At 45.4% G+C, this 20000-nt stretch overlaps 1 protein-coding gene across 1 annotated transcript in view; it reads right to left on the bottom strand.

The window, feature by feature from the left end:
* The window catches only part of si:ch211-186j3.6 (neural-cadherin), a 244038-nt gene that overhangs the window by 120570 nt on the left and 103468 nt on the right, over positions 1 to 20000 (bottom strand). The window contains exons 8-12 of the mRNA XM_060070949.1: positions 17909 to 18081; positions 12799 to 12967; positions 6836 to 7006; positions 4713 to 4885; positions 1532 to 1699 (exon numbers count right to left, since the gene is read on the bottom strand). Coding sequence (XP_059926932.1) covers positions 1532 to 1699; positions 4713 to 4885; positions 6836 to 7006; positions 12799 to 12967; positions 17909 to 18081 — 854 coding nt within the window. The remainder of the gene's footprint in view (positions 1 to 1531; positions 1700 to 4712; positions 4886 to 6835; positions 7007 to 12798; positions 12968 to 17908; positions 18082 to 20000) is intronic.

The raw sequence follows: 20000 nt of genomic DNA, 5'->3' as shown, positions 1-20000 counted from the left end.
AGGAGAGGACAGGAGATGCGGAGGTTGGGGGTGAGGAGGAGAGGGTGTTGGGGGGAGGAGGTGGTGTGCAGGGAGGAGAGGAGATGGAGCCAGAGGGGAGGGGGAGAAAGGCGGAGAAGGAGGAGGAGGGAGCGAGGGGACGAGAAGAGGCGAGGAGGACATGGAGAGGAAAGAATTGGAGAGGGAAAAATGAGAGAGGATTGGTGATGAGGAGAGGAGAGAAGATGGAAATGCAGGGGAGAAATGCAGAGAAGAGCAGACGAGAGGAAAGGAAAAGAAAAGATAGGAAAGGAAATTAAATAAAACCAAACAAAGGGAAGGCAGACAAAGCCAGAGGTAAGAAAGTGTGCTAGAAGATCAAGTTGGCATTAGAAAAAAGCGATACAAAAAAGCCCTCCTCCAGACTATAATACATACTGATAGAGTGTAGGCAGCAGCAGCAGAAGAATAGGCAAATAGAAAAGGGAAAAAAAATAACAAATGCCATGTTTTCTCTTTTTTTATCCCAGGATCTGTTGAAAGTTTCTTGTACCCTAGCATCAGACACACACACACACACACACACACACACACACACACACACACACACACACACACACACACACACACACACACACACACACACACACACACACACACACACACACACACACACACACACACGCATATATATATATAGCAGGGAAATGTGTTGAGGCGAGATGCTGTAAATATTTCACCAAGGATGATGAATCCTAAAACACCGTCATAGCTGCCATGTTCGGCTCTGTTCCGTTTGCAGAGGGCTGCCAGCCTCACCACTTAAATATGTCAGTTAAATCAAATAACAGTGATGTCGGGTCGTTTGCAACATGCAACCCAATTAAAGTCCTGCATGTGTTGCATCCCACATGGAGATAACCTAATGTACGCATCAACATAGAGTGGAAAAGCAACACACAGGATGCATTGGTTTTTGAATGGGCTTGATGGCTGACAATAGTTAACAATTCGTTTGAAACTTGTTTATAAAATCATTTAGCATGTGGTTGTGTGGCTGGGTGAATGACCATTTAGCAATATTTACATTTAGCCAGAATAAAAACATGGTTTATGTGCTCTATAAACAACATTGTGTGTGTGCAGTATGTGTATGTGTGTGTTTGCATCTGTGTGTGTATGTATGCCTGCATGCGTTGGCGCGGGTGCGTGCATGTGTGTGTGTGCATGTGGACAAAGACTACAGATGAGTGGACTCTGTAACCTTCCGTAAGTCAATGGATTTCTTTATTGTGAATCCGACTTACATCAAAATGGCTGAGTCCATTATATTTGCATTAGGTCGGAGACTGCTGATGTCCTCTGCAACAGACTCCAAGAACTCTGGCTCACACTTGCCAGTGCTAATACAGCATACTTCAACATTCAATGCAAATGAATTGTTCGTGTTTTGAATACCCAGTGCGAGTTCAAAAGCGTGCATAGCAATCTGAACCACTGCACCCGTGTAAATATTCAGACCCAGACTGTTCTACCCTAGAATTTGTCTCACCACTATGGGCGTGTCCCGGACGGTGTTCTCCGCTATGACAACGTCGTAGCTCTCCCTCTCCCACTGTGGGGGCTGGTTCTTCACATTGGTGATGGTGACCGCCAGCTCCACGGAGCTGTTCCTGTTTCCCCCATCTGTCGCAACGATCTCCCTGGTGATGTAGGTCCTCTGTGGAGGAGGGCCGGCGGTTTGAGGGAGGTCAGGGGAGGCGAGGAGGAGGAGGAGATGGGTGAGGAGAGGAGGGGGAATGGAAAGGGAGGAGAGGGATACAGATGAATAAGCATAGAGGAAGGGAGAGGGGAGGGAGGGGAGGAGAGGAGAGGAGGAGAGGCGAAGACATGAGAGGAAAAGAGAGGAGAGGAGAAGAGAGGAGTAGATGGGTTTATATGGAAAAAATAAAGGGGAGGAGGGGAGAAGAGAGGAGACACAGATAAACGTGAACGTTGGCACAGAAGAAGAAGAGCTGTAGCTTGCAGGGAGAGTTATTAATTAGTAATATCACACCAAGGTGGCAAACAGGTGTACATTCCATTTCTTACAGTATTGTTCAGTCTGCCCTAATTAAATGGTGGTCATGCTATTCTTCATGCTGGGTTTCAGTGTTGGCAGATGTCGAGTGTTAGCTCAGGGTCTTGGTGGGTTGTGTCTAGGTGGATGACAGAGTGTCTATTATGTATGATCAAGCTTTTCTGGAGGGCTTGCGATCCCAGGAAAACAGCATTGTGTTTGAAGAGACATGGTTGGTGGTAGTTGCTATTTCTTGCCTCGTGCCACCAATGTGAGGGATTTTGGGAGGGTAGAGTTGACCTAACATTATGCAATTATAATCAGCTGCAGGCAGCTGGTGCTCTGCCCTAATTAGAATTGTTACAAAAAAATGGGAAAGAAAAAAATACTCGTAAATGACGTCTGCGGATCGTAAGGATCTGCCAATTGTTTCTCCATCCAGTCCGTGAATCACATTTATATGCAAGCTGTTTGAATTATGTAACACTCTCCCTGAGAGAGAGAGAGAGAGAGAGAGAGAGAGAGAGACAGGAAAAGAGAAAGCAAGAGAGAGAGAGAGAGAGAGAGAGAGAGAGAGAGAGAGAGAGAGAGAGAGAGAGAGAGAGAGAGAGAGAGAGAGAGAGAGAGAGAGAGAGAGAGAGAGAGAGAGAGAGACGGACAGCGAGACAGAGAGACGGAAAGATACTTGCTGACATTGTTTCTCCTTCCCTCCAAAAAAAGCAAAAGCTCTGTTTAGAAAGTAGTCTCGAGGGCCACTACCCAAGAGGATGGACTCAGCTTCAGTAGGCGACGGCGTTCTCAAGGTGATAAGTCCACATAATCATGGCCAACACTCTCTGGTATTAGCATTCACACCGACAGCAAATGGGCAGTGACAGATAATTCTCTGTGGTCTACCGTTGAATCTTTCTAAGTAAGAGAATTCAAACATTTTATTTTGGATGAAACATAGTTGTTTGTTACTCGTGGCACTGTTATTAGTATTTGGTACAGAGAGATGTAAAGAGAGTCAGAGAGGATAAGAGCAGAAGAGAGCAAGTTTGAATAATAAATTCTACCAAAAATGCACCCCTCCCTGTCTGCTCTCCCCTCCGTTCCACCACCAATGAGAGATGTTGCACATGTGACTGACAGGCAAGAAGGATTCCCTCAACCAATCAGTGAAGAGGGACTCTGATCAGAAATGAGCCTAGAATAGTCAAAAGCAGGAGCACATTGAACCAGAACAGAAATTCTCAGAGCGAACTTCCCACACTAACAGCTAATGGATGGCTTTGGCATCTCTAACAAATTACACTCAAATGATAGCGCCTAAATCGTGCCTAAAGCAACTTCAACACTAGCGTTAAGAGCGCTGCATTGTACCCATTGTTAAATGTTTGATTGGTCTGATAAAGTACTCATTTAAAAAGAGAAAAAAAACATAGACCAGATGGCCCTGTACAAGGACAAGAGCTAATGAGCAAAACCCTACTGGCTCAAGCGCACAGATGTTCTGTCTGAATCCGGAAGGTTCCACCTCTGCATTTATGAGTGAAAGGTGTTAGGATGTGAGTGAGAGAAAGGTCAGCAGAGTGTGCGCCTCCAATCTTGGGGTTGACGGTATGAGACCAGCTAAATTGGGGTTCTGTCATCAGAAAATCTCTGTTACAATGGGGTAGGGAGCAAGATTGGGACAGGCTGGTCTCCTACACCGTTCTTACTACGAACGGTGTAGGATATAATGTGAAGAGTTATGCACAATTTCTCGTAAGATTGGTACGAATGTCCAGCAACCCGAGTAATCAGAGCGCCTGCGCGAGCTCCATATTTGTAGCTCTTGTTTCCGCAGGTTACTTCTCATACAGAATATTGCCTACCCGGATTATATTTCCTCAAAGCTACAAATGAGCATGAAAAATGCCACGGGCAGTTTAACTTACTAGCTAAACATCGTATACCATTACTGAACGAAGACTACAAAAAAAGGCACATTTCTCATTCGAAATTTAACAAAAACTAATTGAAACAAGCGTAAAGCCAGCCACGTTTGGTTTTCAGTGATAGCAGCGTCCATATCTACCACTTATGACAGAGAACGTTGTATTTGCTGGCGGGACCCGAAAGAATATTACGAATAATTTATAAGCTAAACCACCGAACGGATATTATGAAAGTTCAATGCATAGGCCTATTTCTCACTAAAAACGTAATCAAAACCCATTTTAATTTGGCAATATATATCAAAATATATTGCATTTCCACTGAGATTAAAAGCCATGTCCGTCTCTATATTGTGACATTCGTAAGAATATTCCGAAAATGTTGTCATAACTTTATATATCATATGGACCATTGTGTGAGGTTACGAAGATTGTGAACAAATATATAATATAGGGAGGTGACGTAATAGAGGGATTGTTCCCTGGTGTCCTCCGGGGTGAACCTCTTCACTCCCAATGCATCAGAACAGTCTAACATCCCACCGGAATGGCTGCGATCGTTTTCCATAGCAGTAAGAGTGTTGGACTTCCTGTAATGGGGTGCCACTTTGAGCACCTGCTACGGCGCGGTGGAGCTTCTGTGAACTTGTGTTACACTTTCATTCTGTCTGGGTGTGCGTGCACGTGTGTGTGTGTGTGTGTGTGTGTGTGTGTGTGTGTGTGTGTGTGTGTGTGCGTGTGCGTGTACCCACCTGAGAGATGGGCTGGTTGACGAACACCCAGCCGGTCAGAGGGTTGACCCGGAGGTATTCTGGCTGCTCATTGGACATGGAGTAGGTGACGGCGGCGTTGGAGCCAAAGTCATCATCGTGAGCCGCCACCCTTAAGAAGCTGGTACCAATCATGGTGTCCTCACGAAGGAAATCTAGTGGGAACGAGTCACAGATGGATGATGTTACATTCTCAACAAGGAGAGATGCACTAGCTTAACTCATCGAAGAGATACGCTAGCTTAACTCAACTAATCGATTTGATACTGACCTACACCTGTGTACTAAATGTATAGATACTATGGGACCGTAACCACCTCATTACTATTCTGTATTACAAAATAAAGTAAACTAAAATTATCTATTTATTAATTATTATTATTATTATTCATTTTTTTCGTAGCTGCAACAAAGGGAGTAGCGAGAGTTCTGACCAAAAATGTTCAAACATTGTTCAAACACAGAGAAATCCACGGTTCTATTCACAGGTTCCAGTGAATGGAACCGTGAATGATCTGACTGCTACGTCAGTTCATTCGGTCTCATGTCAATGGCGTCATGTGCCCTTTACCCCCTAACATGCAAAAAGAGTAATCCAGTAGAGACCTAATTTATTGATGTAATATCTAAATAGCGAGCTAGCCTACTACTATGTACAACTTTGCCAAGTGTCTGATGCTAGCCATCAAGCTAATGCACACAAAAGTGTAACATTTACTTGGATGGGATTGTTTCCCATATATTATTATAGATTTATTTTATGTTTAATATTTAATTTCATTGTAGAGCTGTACACAACACATTGATTTGCTGTCTCTCTCCCTCACCAAAAAATAGACCTGAGTGTGAATAGCCCTTCCTCTCCGTGCTCACTTTAGATCAAAACATGATCATGCGTGGGAGGAAGGATTGTTGGCTTTTGCCGGCAGGGATGATGGCTGGTCGAATTAATCAATAGAATCAATTCAGAGTTAAAAAAATCGGCATTATGGTTGCCATTCATCACATGGTCTAAACCTCAAGGGAAATATTTTTTTTTTTTAAATCTTTTTCTTGATTGTGAAAGAGTCAGCGATAGTTTCCACTGTATTATAAACAGTCTATGTGAAGTCAATTGAAGCTGTTTTATTAAAGGTCTATGTGCGTCGAACCCACCCTGGGGCTTCTTTGAAAACTTAGTTCCTTAACTGCGTTTTGCTTTTGATGAGCCAGTGGGATACTCTTCTAAACAGCAATTATAATCCATCGTGAACATTTTAAAACGTGAGAGACATCTCCGGTTTAATTGCATTTGAGTTATTCTATTATTTGGGGAAGGGTACTTTGTTATTCACCTATTGCGTAGCAATATGGACCATCGATGGCTCTATAGAGAGGAGTGCTACTGCCTGATCGTCTCCCAGGCAAGTATGCACCGCTAGACACGCAGGACTCATACCGGTGGGCACGTCTTCAGTATGATTGTTTTGAGTAAGGATAACAGCGCTGGGCTGCCCCGAGATTTAATTCCACTCATAAAATGAACTGCTGTTGTGATAGTTGACTGATCAGTGGAAAGTTGGTAAAGGTTGCGTTATCTAACTTGCGGTAATTGTATTAGAACGAAATGGCATGACATGAAATAAACTTGTCCGCGACAATGATTTCTCCCATGATCCCACGCGCTACCTCACACGTCGTCAAACAATAGGTTTGTTATTGTCTTGATTGAGCGAGCCTTCGCCGCATAATTAACTTTTATCCAAAGCGACTTACAATAACTACATTTGTCAGAAGAAATAAAAAGAAGATATCGCTGTTGGTACAGTAAGGATGTTCATATAAACAAGTGCCAAGCACTTACAATTGCTAGATTAACTCATTCCCCGTACACAACAAAGATAGCTTGGATACATGATGCCAAGTACTATTTTTAAGTGCCAGGACATACAAATACACAATAAGTGCATGAGCGGGGTCTTTTTAGGAGAGTAAGAGAGGAGCAGGGACGGTGGTGGGGTAAGGGGGGGGGGGAGGCTGTGCGGAGTCCATGGTGAACTCTGTACCAGTGAGCCTCGAGTCTCTGGAGTAAAGCTGGAGCAGGAGAACAGCCATGACCAACTCACACTCATATCGGAGGTTCTCAAACTTGGGGCTGTTGTCGTTGTGGTCCAGGATGAGGATGCTGAGCTGGCAGATGCCGATGAGAGGGTCAGTGGCCTGGTCGGTGGCGGTGACCGTCACGGCGTGCTCCCGTTGGCGCTCCCGGTCAAACTTCCTCGCCGTCACGATCACCCCTGCAGGCGCGTTGACGCAAGAATGAGCAGGGAAATCACGGAGACCACATAACCCTTGATCTACTCCGCTGGTTTGTGTGTTTGGGAGCTGGTCGGTCTGTGTGTGGGAAATGTGCAATGGAATGAACTGAGGCCCGCTGAATCTATATTATCTATGTCTATGGATGTATATTACCAGGAAGTAGGATGGTGAGGAAGTAATGCTCGATCCTCTATGTCCGCAGCCCACCCAAGTGTCCACATGCTTGAGCAAGTTGCCCAAGCCCTACCAGCAGTGGCGTAGCTTAGTTGTGCTAGGCCTCGGGGCAAGATCGTGCTGGGCCCCCCCCCCCCAACCCCCGACCCCCCCCCCCCCACACACACACACACACACACACACACACACACACACACACACACACACACACACACACACACACACACACACACACACACACACACACACACACACACACACACACACACACACACACACACACACACACACACACACACGAATGCATCCACTCCCCCATAGGGCCTAAGCCAACAGCCGCCACAACGAGAGAACGTAAAATCATCATCAGAACCATGGACAGAGACTTAGCATCCCTAGATCACACGTCAAAATCACGGAAACATTATTAGGACCACGTACACTGTATTTGCACCACACTGCCTGCCTACTATCAAAAACAAAACATAAATACTCCATTCAGCTGACCACACAACTACATTTCCCTAACAGCACAACTATGGCCTAATAGGGCTGTCACTTTTTCCAAAAATGAAATTCGAACGAATTTCGAATGTCCATAATTAATTCGAATACATTCGACCCCCCCCCCCCCCCCGGGGGGGGGGTCGAACACGACAACGACTGTTGTCGGGTTTCTTTTTATTTCTTGTGGAAATCACGTATACCTACTGAATTCATAACAGCACAGGATAAAAACACATCTTTGATAACACATTTGTAAACACAACAAGAGGAAGCTCCGACACACAAGTGCGGCTGTCTTTTACGCATTAACAATAACTGCTCGGAGCGCGATATGCGGAGCGCATGTCGTCCATGGCACACACAGCCTATATAAACGAACAATCTGTGAGGCCGACCTCCAACACGGCATGCTGCTCTTTTGTACTTGTAAAGAAAATTACAAGTAGTCTCGCAGCTCTCCGTTACCGCTGCAGCTGCAGCCGCTACAGGCTGCCCATCGCGCCCAGCGCAGCAGCGGACTTTTCTCCCTGTCGTGTGCGATCAGTGTCGGTCTCCGTTTCAATGAGCTGGTGTGAGAGGCTTTCAGTCACGAGATGTTTCTGTGCAGGGGAAAGGTGGACTAACCGGGAGAAGCGGGGATCCAGGAGGGCCGCTTTATTGAGGAAAAGCCACTCGCCGCTCTCTTCTTTATAGCGCATTTTTACAGTTCGAATGGAGAATTACACTTCGAATTCGAACTTTTCACCCCACCTTCGAACGAATATTCGAACTTCGAATAAAAAGTGACAGCCCTATGGCCTAATCAAAATGGCCAATGGTAACATACTCCTACATGGCACAGCGGCCATAACCAATAATAAAATAACAACTGCTCTTACCCGTTCAGAAGTTAACTCTGCGTGCCTTCTGTTCAGCAAACTTGTTGATAATAGAGGTGAAATCCAATTTCCTTGCTCTTTCATTCTCGATTGAGAGTATGGCCAATACACTCAATCGCTACTGTGCCATGGCGCTCCTTAGAGAAGTCTTTATCAATTTGAGCTTGGAAAATGACCGCTCTGCCGACCGTGGCTACTGTCACTGGTATGGTGAGGTACAGGAAAAACGCTGTGCAAACATTTCGAATTGCGCGCCAGGTCTTTCTTCTCTTTACGTTTTTTAGTACCACTTTTTAGCTTGCAAAACATTGCAATGGTATGGCTTAGCTTTTAACAATATGTTAGAGTTGGAGATACTAGCTGTGTTCGAAGTCGTTCGCTATACACTCACTCACTATTCCCTATAGTGTTCATGATATAGTGCACTATATAGGGAACGAACAAACGAGGATTCGGACACTACGCTGAACATTTGTAAACGTCATGTGTGTCAGTAAATGCGCCGGGTATTTGTGTGACGCAGACAGATGGGCCCACATCATGTAAACAATCCGGGCACTCACGAGGATGGAGGTTGGATTGATGTTGAATGTTACATTTCCTTGTTCAAGTTTTTTTAAATTAATTTTGAATGTTACATTTTCTATGTTAAATTCCAAATAAATTGTTGACGTTTCTAAACGAAGACAGACTCCAACATTAAATGTATTCGTTTTCGCGATTAATCAGCTTCTTCTTCGGAAAAACACGACCGCATTGCATTGTGGTATACGGGAGTATCATGTAGGGACGTCGTATGTACACTCAAAACATCACAGTGATTGGTCGAACAGATTTCCCAGCAGGCCCTATTCTTTTGTAAATGTTGAAACTAAAATAAAATAAATTAAATAGCCTTAGTGCGATTGTATATACTTTTTTATTCCTGGCCAAAATATCTCTACTGTAACCAAATTACATACATTAAGGCAGAGGAAGATAAAATATATAAGCCACCCTGACTGTGATGTTATGAGAGAAGAGAGTCTATATAATGCGGTCAGTTCCTCTCTACATTTACTCCAGACAACTTATGCTGCTTTCACACCGCCGCCAGCACGAGTTGGGCCTGTCTGCGTCCCTGCAAGACGGAGGCGTAATTTGTAGTCGGAGGCGTGTCTAGTACTTTTCTAAATCGCGGAAGTGATCTGTATGTAGCAGTGGTGCGCGGGTACATAAATGACCGCAACTCGGACCTCAAATATTAGGCCTTACGCCTCGTGCCCACTGCATCGTCAGTCAACGGACGTGGGAAGGCGTGGCTGACGGATGGGGGAGTAGTCTTTGCAGAGGCAACCGTCAGCCAATCAAATCGCTTCGCCGGGTTCTTCCCGCTTCTTCCTGCTTGTTGCGAGGCAAGATGACCCGCTTTCCCGCTTTCCAGTATCGTCAGAGCCCGAGTCGCGTCACAGTGCTTAAATTTGCATACGAGATCTGATTGGATGACGGATCCGTTGCGGCCGAAAAAGTTGAAAAAATTTCAACTTTTTGACGGTGGCGAACGCTCCAAGTCAACGGACGGATCCACAATGCATTGCGCGACCGTCTCCATTCAAAGTCAATGGGCAACGGACAACTGACGGAGGTAGTGGGCACGGGGCGTTAAAGGCACCCAGTGCAACTTTATGTAAACATTCAATGAAAAATAAACATTCAATTTCTAGTCTTTTTTACACGTAGTAAGTTTCAATAACTCCATACCATTACATATCGACATTCAAGGAGCAAAGATGAGACGTCGTTGTGTGGTGAGAACTGATAGAAAATCGTAAACAACAACAATCGCCGGTGGGGAGAAGCCATTTTTCCATTGACTGGAAGCCTGCTTTATTTATTGTAGGTTACAAAAAATAAAGAAAATGGCGGCATTGTTGTTGTTATCGATTTTGTATCAGTTCTCACCACACAACGACGTCTCATCTTTGCTGCTTAAATGTCGGTATGTAATGGTATGGAGTTATTGAAACTTACTACGTGTAAAAAAGACTAGAAATTGAATGTTCATTTTTAAGCCTCGAAAGTTGCACTGGGTGCCTTTAAATTTACTTACCGTCATGAATATCGGAAGACCCAACTTCAATGAAGATCTCGTGTGAACCGTGATTTACAACGCTTTTTGTTTACCGCAAAAAGAGAAAGATCTCGCGTGGACCGCGTTTTAGAAAATAACAAGTTACGCCTCCGAGTACAAGTTACGCCTCCTACTACAAGTTACGCCTCCGTCTTGCAGGACGCAGACAGATACTATTGGCCAGCACGGCGACCGTCGGGCGGCCGTGCGGGGGCCCGACGGGCGCTAGGTGGGGCCCACGCGGTGGGGCCCACGCGGCCGGGCCCCCCCGGACCCCCAGGGCCCCAGGGCCCCGCCCCGGAAGCCCCGGCCCAAGCTACGCCCCTGCCTACCAGCTCCTTAATGGTGGAAGTTAATTCCCACTGTAAGTAGCTTTGGTCTGCTAAGTAGTAGTGAGTAGTAGTCGTAGTAGTATTAGTAGTAGTAGGGAGTAGTACCAGAAGTAGTAGGGAAAATTAATAGTAGTAGCAGTAGTGACTAGCAGTAGTTGTAGGACTTGTTAGAAGTAGTAGTAGTAGCAGTACTAGTAATAGTAGTGAGTGAAAGTAGCAGTCCTAGTAGTAGTAGTAGTAGCAGTGAGAAGTAGTACAAGTAGAAGTAGAAGTAATGAGAAGTCGTAGTAGTAGCAGTAGTAGGAGTGAGTAACAGTAGTAGTAGTGGTATTAGTAGTGAGAAGTACAAATAGTAGTAGTAGTAGTAGTAGTCCTTCATCGAGTGCTGTAAACATGCATCCAGATCCTTCCCAGATCCTTTTCCGGGACCCCAATCAACCCACGCAAAGCCATAGCTCACTAGATACTTCAAAAAGTAACCATCTCTAAAGCTAACAATAGCATCAAAATGAGCCATCTCTTCTTTAGTGCATAACCATTTAAAAAAAAAAAAAAAGATTTGCGCCACCCTGAAAGCGGGTCGGATAATGCTGCTGCCACTCACCGCCTCACTCGCAACATGAACTCCGGGACGGCTTTCTACTTGGCTGACACAAGAGGACAATGAGTGGCTAATGGGAATGCTCCTACGACAAGAGGATCCGCTCGCATGTCACACTTGACTTTGGATCACACAATCAGCGGTGTGGCAGCAGTGCCAGGGGTGTTTGTGTGTGTGAGCGATAGCAAGAAGGTGTGAAGGACAGGGGGGGGGGGGGGGGGGCAAGAGGAATTAAAAGGGTTTTGGTCTACATGTCCTCTGCGACTATTTATTTCAGTTCCTCTCTGACGTATTTTTTTTCTGAATAGCATGATTGATTCCTGGTAGGAGGGAATATTTTGTAATGTAAAAGGGAACATAAAATATAAGAGGGAGAAGGACAAGAAAAAAAAATAAACTGAAATAATGAAAGACGAGCGTCTCCGACAGCAGCCCGGGCCATGTTCAGTGGACAGGTTACAAGAGACGCTCGAGTGACTTTAAATCAGGGAGAGGACACAGGAGGACACTCATTCACACACAGCTAATGGGAAGGATACCAGAGGTAAGTTGAACACAAGACTTGGGACCTTGTCACATTTCCTATCATAATCAAGCCAACGGCCATAAATCAAAAAACCTGGATTTACATAATGTATGCCTTAGTGTGTGTGTGTGTCTGTGTGTGTGTGTGTGTGTTTATTTGTGTGTGTGAGTCATTGAGTGGGCATGAGCGTTTGCATGTTTGTGTGGGTGGGTGAGTGAGTGAGTGTGTGAGTATGTGTGAATGTGTGAGTAAGTGTGTGTACGTGTGTGTGTGTGTGTGTGTGTGTGTGTGTGTGTGTGTTTGTGTATGCGTGTGTGTGTGTGTGTGTGTGTCTGTGTGTGTGTGTGTGCGTGTGAATGTTTGTGTGAGTTTGTCTGTGTGTGTGTGTGTGTGTGTGTGTGTGTGTGTGTGTGTGTGTGTGTGAGAGAGTGTCTTTGTGCGGGCATGAGTGTTTGCATGTTTGTGTTTGTGTGTGTGTGTGTGCATGAGTGTGTGAATGTTTGTGTGTGTGTATGTGTGTGTGTGTGTGTGTGTGTGTGTGTCTGTGTGTGTATGAGCGTGAGCGCACAAGCGTCTGCATGTGTGCACACACATTTCAATATATCCTGCATACAGACTGTGTATGTGTGAGGCTCGCGGTACCTGTCTCAGGGTGGATGCTGAAGGCGGGCACGGTGGAGTCCTTGTGCATGAAGCCGTAGGACACCCGGCCGTTGGAGCCCTCGTCCGCGTCCACCGCCTGCACCTGCAGCACGAAGGTCCCAGCCGGCTGGTTCTCCAGCACCGAGGTCCGGTCCCGGTACTGCTGGCACTGGGGAGGGAGGGAGGCAGACAGCCACACTATGACTGGATTTCTGAAGCTGTTTCAGTACTTTATATTTTACCTTTTCATAGGACTCATACTTGTTGTTTTTTATAACTTTTAGCATTTGTTTCTTTGTTTATCGGCTTTGCAATGTCATTTTCCCTTGCCGATGAAGCTATCTAGAATTGAATTGAATAGAAGGAGAGAGAGAAAGGCAGAGAGAGAGAGAGAGAGTGAGGGAGAGGCGAAAAGAGAGAAGGAGAGAAAGAGGGTCAAAGAGAGTGGGGGACAGTGAGAGTTATTTTTATCATATTGTTATTCACTAACAGTTTAAAGAGGTGTTATTATGCTTTAATATGCGTTGGCATTATTAAGGTGCTATAAAAGTTTTTTGTCACGCCAATAAAACACAAGGAGGTCAACAGAATTTCAAGCGGGAGCTAATGTGAGAGAGAATGAGAGCGAGAGAGAGACAAAGAGTTTGAGCGGGTAAGGTTCCCATTCCGACGAATTTGTCGATGACGTCCCCTTACAGAGCGCAACCTTTCATAGTCCTCCCATCGCACGGTACACTTTAATGCATTTCACACGCGTATGCTTCAACCGAATAGGATGTTCCCAAAGTGAAAACATTTTAATAAGGGAATTCAGCCCTTCAATTTGTTTTTGTCCGTGTCAAATCGCTATACCAAAACATTTTGCACTGTTCTCAGAGGGAGGCAAACACATTCCTGCGTGACAGTGTGAGCGTGACCAAAGAGACAAAATGGAAAAAAGAGCAACAGAGGAGGAGAGAGGGCTATGCAGACAAAGGAAGGAAGCAGGTGGGTGTGGGACAGATGTTATTCCATGCATTCTACTCAAGAGATGCCAGAGGACGCATCCAGTGCAAAGGTTCAGATTTTCATTGTGAAGGGCAGGATGAAGAGAGTGGCATATCAAAGATCTCTCTCAGATATAGGACACAAGAACACAACCTACGAGGAAACGCAGAGAAACGGCATAGGCCAAAGAACGGGAACAGGAAAATCAGAAAAATCGACAGGAATTGGATCTTTTGAGTCAAGCTTTTGGCCGCACTTCACACTGGGCTCTGATATTCCGGCACACAACACCATCATGGGTGTGTGTTGTTTTTTTTGCCTATGTGTGTTACAATCGGTGCCATGGAACTGCAGGTCTGAAGCATGCATATTAGTCCTTTACTTTGAATTTCTGTTTTCTAAATGAGACAATGCCTTTGTGTGTCGTAATTAAATAACAAACCCGGCCCAAGGAGTTAAAAATAAAAAGCATGCCGTGTATTCACACATCTATATCTACATACACACAAAGTTGTTGCCAGAGACTTCCACAGCTCAGGAATCACAATGTGCTGTTTTGGTCGGTCTGTCTGCTATCACACTTTTCTTTACGTCTCCCTCTCTCTTTCTCTCCCTTTCCCCCTCTCTATGTATATATCTCCTCTCTCTTGCTCTCACTCTCTCTGTGTCTTCAACTCCCATCGCCCATCACATCTTTCACTCCTTTCCCCCTCGCCTCCTGCCTATAGCCATCTTGGAGCTCCCTCTCTCCCGTTCTGTGTCTGTCCCTCCCCATCTCCCTCACTCTCTTTACCTCCCTGTGTGTCTCTCTCTCTCTCTCTCTCTCTCTCTCTCTCTCTCTCTCTCCCAGTGACCCAAAGGTTCCAGACGAAGATGAGGAACTCTCTCCTTGCTGCGCTTTGAGGCTCTCCTCCCAACATCTAATTAATGACAAGGGAGCTGTTTTTATCCCTGCTGTTTTCCCCTTGTCTTTCATCTGGCCTCACCCTTCCTCCCAGATGCACATGTCCACATAGTGTGTGTGTGTGTGTCTCTCTCTCTCTCTCTCTCTCTCTCTCTCTCTCTCTCTCTCTCTCTCTCTCTCTCTCTCTCTCTCTCTCTCTCTCTCTCTCTCTCTCTCTCTCTCTCTCTCTCTCTCTCTCTCTCTCTTATATGTCCATCACTCAACCTTCTTAATTTCCCCCTTGACCTAACTTGTCTCACCCAACACACACACACACACACACACACACACACACACACACACACACACACACACACACACACACACACACACACACACACAAACACACACACAGACACACACACACACACACACACAAAAACAATCAGACACACATACACGCACAAACACAAACAGTTATGTGCACACCAGCGAGGCCAAAACACAAACAAACAAACGCACGCCGGATCAATGCGCATGCACCTTCCTCCAGTAACCTTCGCTGCACTCCGTCTACAACTCCCAGCAGCACCGACACATCCTCACACACGTCCCCCCTCCTGCCGCTCTGGTGCTCACAGCTCTGCTACGCAGCTTCACACCTTCCCGGCTCCGCTGTCATCCTACCAGGCCCTGGCAGGTGCTCACATTTACCTGAGCACTGATTCCACATACAAAGTCCAGTAAAAGCTACAGTTCCTCACATAGTAAGGAGATGTGTGTGTGTGTGTGTGTGTGTGTGCGTGCGTGTGCGTGTGCGTGTGTGTGTGTGTGTGTGTGCGTGCGTGTGCCTGTGAGAATAAAGCACAAGAACAAACATTGGAGTTCCCTAAGGACTTGTATGCTGTGTGAAAACATTTACACCAATTGAATGTTGTCGTCTCTTTGTCTGTCTGTGTCTATCTCTCTCTCCTTCTCTTTTTTTTCTCTCCCTCCCTATCCATCTTGCTCTCTATTCAATTCTTCTATCTCTCTCTCTATTTCTTTCTATCGCTCTCTCTATCCATCTGGCTCTCTATACCACTCTATCTCTTTCTCTTTCCATCTCTCTCTCTATCCATCTTGCTCTCTATATCACTCTCTATCTCTCTGTCTCTATCCTGCTGTTCCATCCCTCAGCTCTGGAGACCCCTGCGTGATCCTAGGGAACGGGGGCATCATAAAGAACCGAGAGATGAAAGGGGCATCTTCTGCCTCTCCGGGTCCTACTGCGGCGGGGTTGGGGTCGGGGGCTGCCAGCAGAGAGTCTAGCTTTCAACCAAGAAATGGCAAATAAATGTGCACTGAAAGACTTGCGTCATGGGCTATTCCCTTTCATGAAGTTCAATTGAATCCATGACAAATATTCCTATGAGCTCCAAATGTAACATTTGTGTCGTCTTTGAAAAGCCTGAACCCACGCTGCTTCGTCAGCGTCTTCCCGCTCTGTCAACACATCCGTGTCGCCCAATGTGTGTTCAAACTTTCTGTGTGTCTGGTGTTTCTTAAATATTAGCCCCGTCGCAAGGCCGCAGTGTTGGCTTCGGCTTTTTAACCGCTATCTGCTAACAGGAAAAATAAAAGTTGCAACAGGCTTTCAGAAAAACGCCTGGGGAGAAGGACAGCCCGGAGCCCAGGCTCGCATGCACCAGCCTTCCCCAGAGCACCTTGAAATGTGACAAACACTTCATTGCTCTAATGTAGATGATGGGAGCGTGGAAAAGCGCTGTCCTTGCACAACTCTCGAGCGTGTGAATTTAAGAAAATATTTCACTCTTACAAAGACCAACACAAGACACGGGGCAGTGATTCAAACATCATAAACGTTGGCGAGGAAGGTAGTCGGAAAACAGCCGAGTGCGGACTGAAGTAAAAAGAGGAGATGAGAAGTAGGAAAGCGAGGGAATAAGAGAGAGCGAGAGAGAGAGCGAGAGAGAGAGAGAGAGAGAGAGAGAGAGAGAGAGAGAGAGAGAGAGATAGAGAGAGGGAGAGAGAGCGAGAGAGAGAGAGAGGGAAACAGCGAGAGAGAGACAGACAGACAGACAGACAGACAGACAGACAGACAGACAGACAGACAGACAGACAGACAGACAGACAGACAGAGAGAGAGAGAGAGAGGGAGGGAGAGAGATACAGAGAGAGAGAAAGAGACACAGAGGGAAAGTGCGGAGAAGCAGGCAGCAGTTTCGACACAGCTGCGAGGAGAATAAGGAGATATACTGTATAAGCCATTGAATTATATTGGAGCGAAGACGGGGGGACAGATAGGCAGAGAGAGCAGGGGGGGGGGGACAACCGAGCGAGAGAGAGGAGAATAGGGAGGGTGCGAGAGAAAACCAGAGAGAGGGGGCGAGGGAGAAGGGGGGAGGGAGAGAGATGGAGATATGGAGAGAGAGAGGGGTGTGAATGAGCGAGACAGAGAGAGATGGAGAGGGAGGGTGTGTGAGCGAGAGAAAGTGAGAGATATGAAGAGAGAGAGTGTGTGAGCGAGAAATATAGAGAGATGGATTCGGGGGGAGAAAGAGCGGGAGAGAGAGAGAGGGATATGGGGACAGAGAGAGCTAGAAGGAGAGATGAAGATAAGACAGCTGATGCTTATGCTACATTGTCATTTCTTCATAACGTGGCCACATAATGAGCACCATAGGATGTAATGATTGCACTTGTGGCTCCAGGCAATGTCCATGTATTCCCGCTGTTATTCTGTCAATTATGTCACTATGACTGCAAATTTGACATTGTTTGGGTGGTTTCTGTTCGGAAATCTTGACTCTGTTCCTTCTAAAGATGTGTGATTATATTATAGTTTTTCTATACAATGAGATCATACGGATGATAACAGGTCAATTAGTATGACAAACCAGTGAGTATGTACGGGTTGATGGAAGCCTTCTTGGTAAATGTTTAGATTTAACTTTTAATTTCTTATGTGTGCGTGTGTGTCTGTGTGCGTATGAGTGTGTGTGTGTGTGTGTGTGTGTGTGTGTGTGTGTGTGTGTGTGTGTGTGTGTGTGTGTGTGTGTGTGTGTGTGTGTGTGTGTGTGTGTGTGTGTGTGTGCATACGTGTGCGTGCATGCATGCGTGTGTGTGTTTTTGATTGAGTGAGGGTGTGTGTGTGTGTGTGTGTGTGTGTGTGTGTGTGTGTGTGTGTGTGTGTGTGTGTGTGCGTGGTTGTGTGAGTGCATGGCCAACCAGAATCACCTTTTCGAAGACTGGTTTGTTGTTGTTGACGTCATCCACCCCCACGATGACCTGGGCTGTGGAGGACAGAGACTGCGGACCACCTGATGCGTTGTCATCCGTCGCCGTGACGTTCAGGATGTACTCCACCCCCTGGAGTCGTGGGGGCGGGCTTGAACGCAGACGGATCAGTCCTGGAACCAATGAGAGCCATGCGTTATTTTCATTTGAATTATTCTCTTGCAAGATGCACCTTGATCACAACCTGTATTTTAAAGGTGTTACCTTTACTTAAACTTTGAAGGTGCATGACCCTTTAGACTCAAAAATGGGAGATGATGATGCATTTAACTTAAAAATAAAATAAGATTACCTATTGTTCCCGACTGACCTACTGTCCTATAACATTATTATAACCAAAATAACTAAAGTCTTCTTTTTGGCTAACTTCCATTCTGTTTTGGCAGCAAGAACTTAGCAGTTACTCCCTCCGCCAACATCATCATGAATTGCAAGACTCTTGCACGACTTCTGTCCCTTTTTCCTGCCAGCTTCATGTTCTTCTCTCGTCTCTTCTGTTCTGCCAGTGTCAGGCAACAAAGTAATCCTGCTGCCTGCCCATGAACGCGCAGACCTCCTCTTTTTGAAGTTCTCTCCCCTGATTGGATTAGGTGGGAATCGGATTCCAGACATTTATCTTTTTGTTTATTGAAGAGCGGAAGGAGGACTGGGTGACCCATTTCCCTGACCAAACGCTCTGTATCACTGACGGCCGTCGGAATGTAGCGCAATTTAATACTTATTTTTACAAATAAATAAATATTACTTACAACGCATTTTATTTATCTTCATTGGTCATAACTAGAAATATAATTCAGATTGTGAGTCACTGGTTCTCGTGTATTTAACTATCATTTTTGTGTGCCTGGTTTCATATATTTAGACGATTCAGGCTCATTTCCACAAGATGTGTGTCAAACCGCTGGCCTAACTTTATTCAAATGAAAAAAATACCTTGTGACTATTACTCAGGCTGCCGGGTTGTGTGTTCTACGCATTCGACACTAAATGTAAAAAGGCAGCCTAACAAATGAGGTTAATTTAGCCAATGTTTGCAGGGAAATTGTATTACAGGGGCCCAAAAAAAAGAACAAACGTATTACCATCTGTCTACCCCAGCGGTGTAATCTCACATAAATAACGTGTTTTCCTGTTAGAACACATGCAGACACAGACACACTCGTTGGTCTTCCAAGGACCCCCGCCCTTCTGCTCATAAATGTGCTCTCGAAAGGAGGGAACATGAAGACATAGTTTGTTAAATAAAGCGACAGTTTTAGCACAAAAGCCTAGCTCCCGACTCAATCTTATGCTGGTATCTAGAATGCACCTTTGTGGGTCTTTTCCCCCCTTATCCTTGTGTCAGGGCACTTTGTGTAAACCCAAAGTTTACACAACACAATGGGATTTGAGATATTGGTGCCGCATACTGTAGAATTGTTCAGCTTGGCCCCTCCACTCTTATTCCTTATAATTCAGTTTTTTTTTGTGTGATGTACCATTGTTTGCATTTCAAACCATTACATATTCATTGTACTTCTGTATCATCAAATGTCGGAACATAAGCAGTGCTTATGTTCCAGGTTCCAGGCTCCTTCCAAGATGAAGGAACGGATTCAAAAGGCAAAGCAGATGTTTTGGGCATAGCAAATTGGAAGTAGTTAAGGGTGGATTTACAACAAACAAAAGTGAACGTGAAATTACAAGCGGAAAAATCAAATGGAATGAGAACATCTTTAATTGTAAGAGGGAAATGTAGTCCTGGCCAAGAACAAAACAAAAGCACAGCTCTCTGGTTTTCCAACAGAACATATTTGTGGGAGGATTTGCATAAAACCTCTAGTCGGGGCTGTGTGTTGCATCAACATACCATGCGGTTATACATGCTCTCCACTGACAACATTTTCCCTGCAATCCACTGGCAATCCCAAGCTCTATTTTATTGTATTTGTGTTGCATTGTACTGTATTGATACGTTAGTTTAATGGGTTCTCATTAGTGCTAATTGCCAGCAACACTATTTTGGGGATCAAGTTCCTATCCACCTCAAAAG

Source organism: Gadus macrocephalus, chromosome 14, assembly GCF_031168955.1.
Source record: "Gadus macrocephalus chromosome 14, ASM3116895v1".
NCBI classification, from domain to species: Eukaryota; Metazoa; Chordata; class Actinopteri; order Gadiformes; family Gadidae; genus Gadus; species Gadus macrocephalus.
Note: the sequence above shows the minus strand (reverse complement) of the source record. Positions and strands in the feature narration are given on the sequence as shown.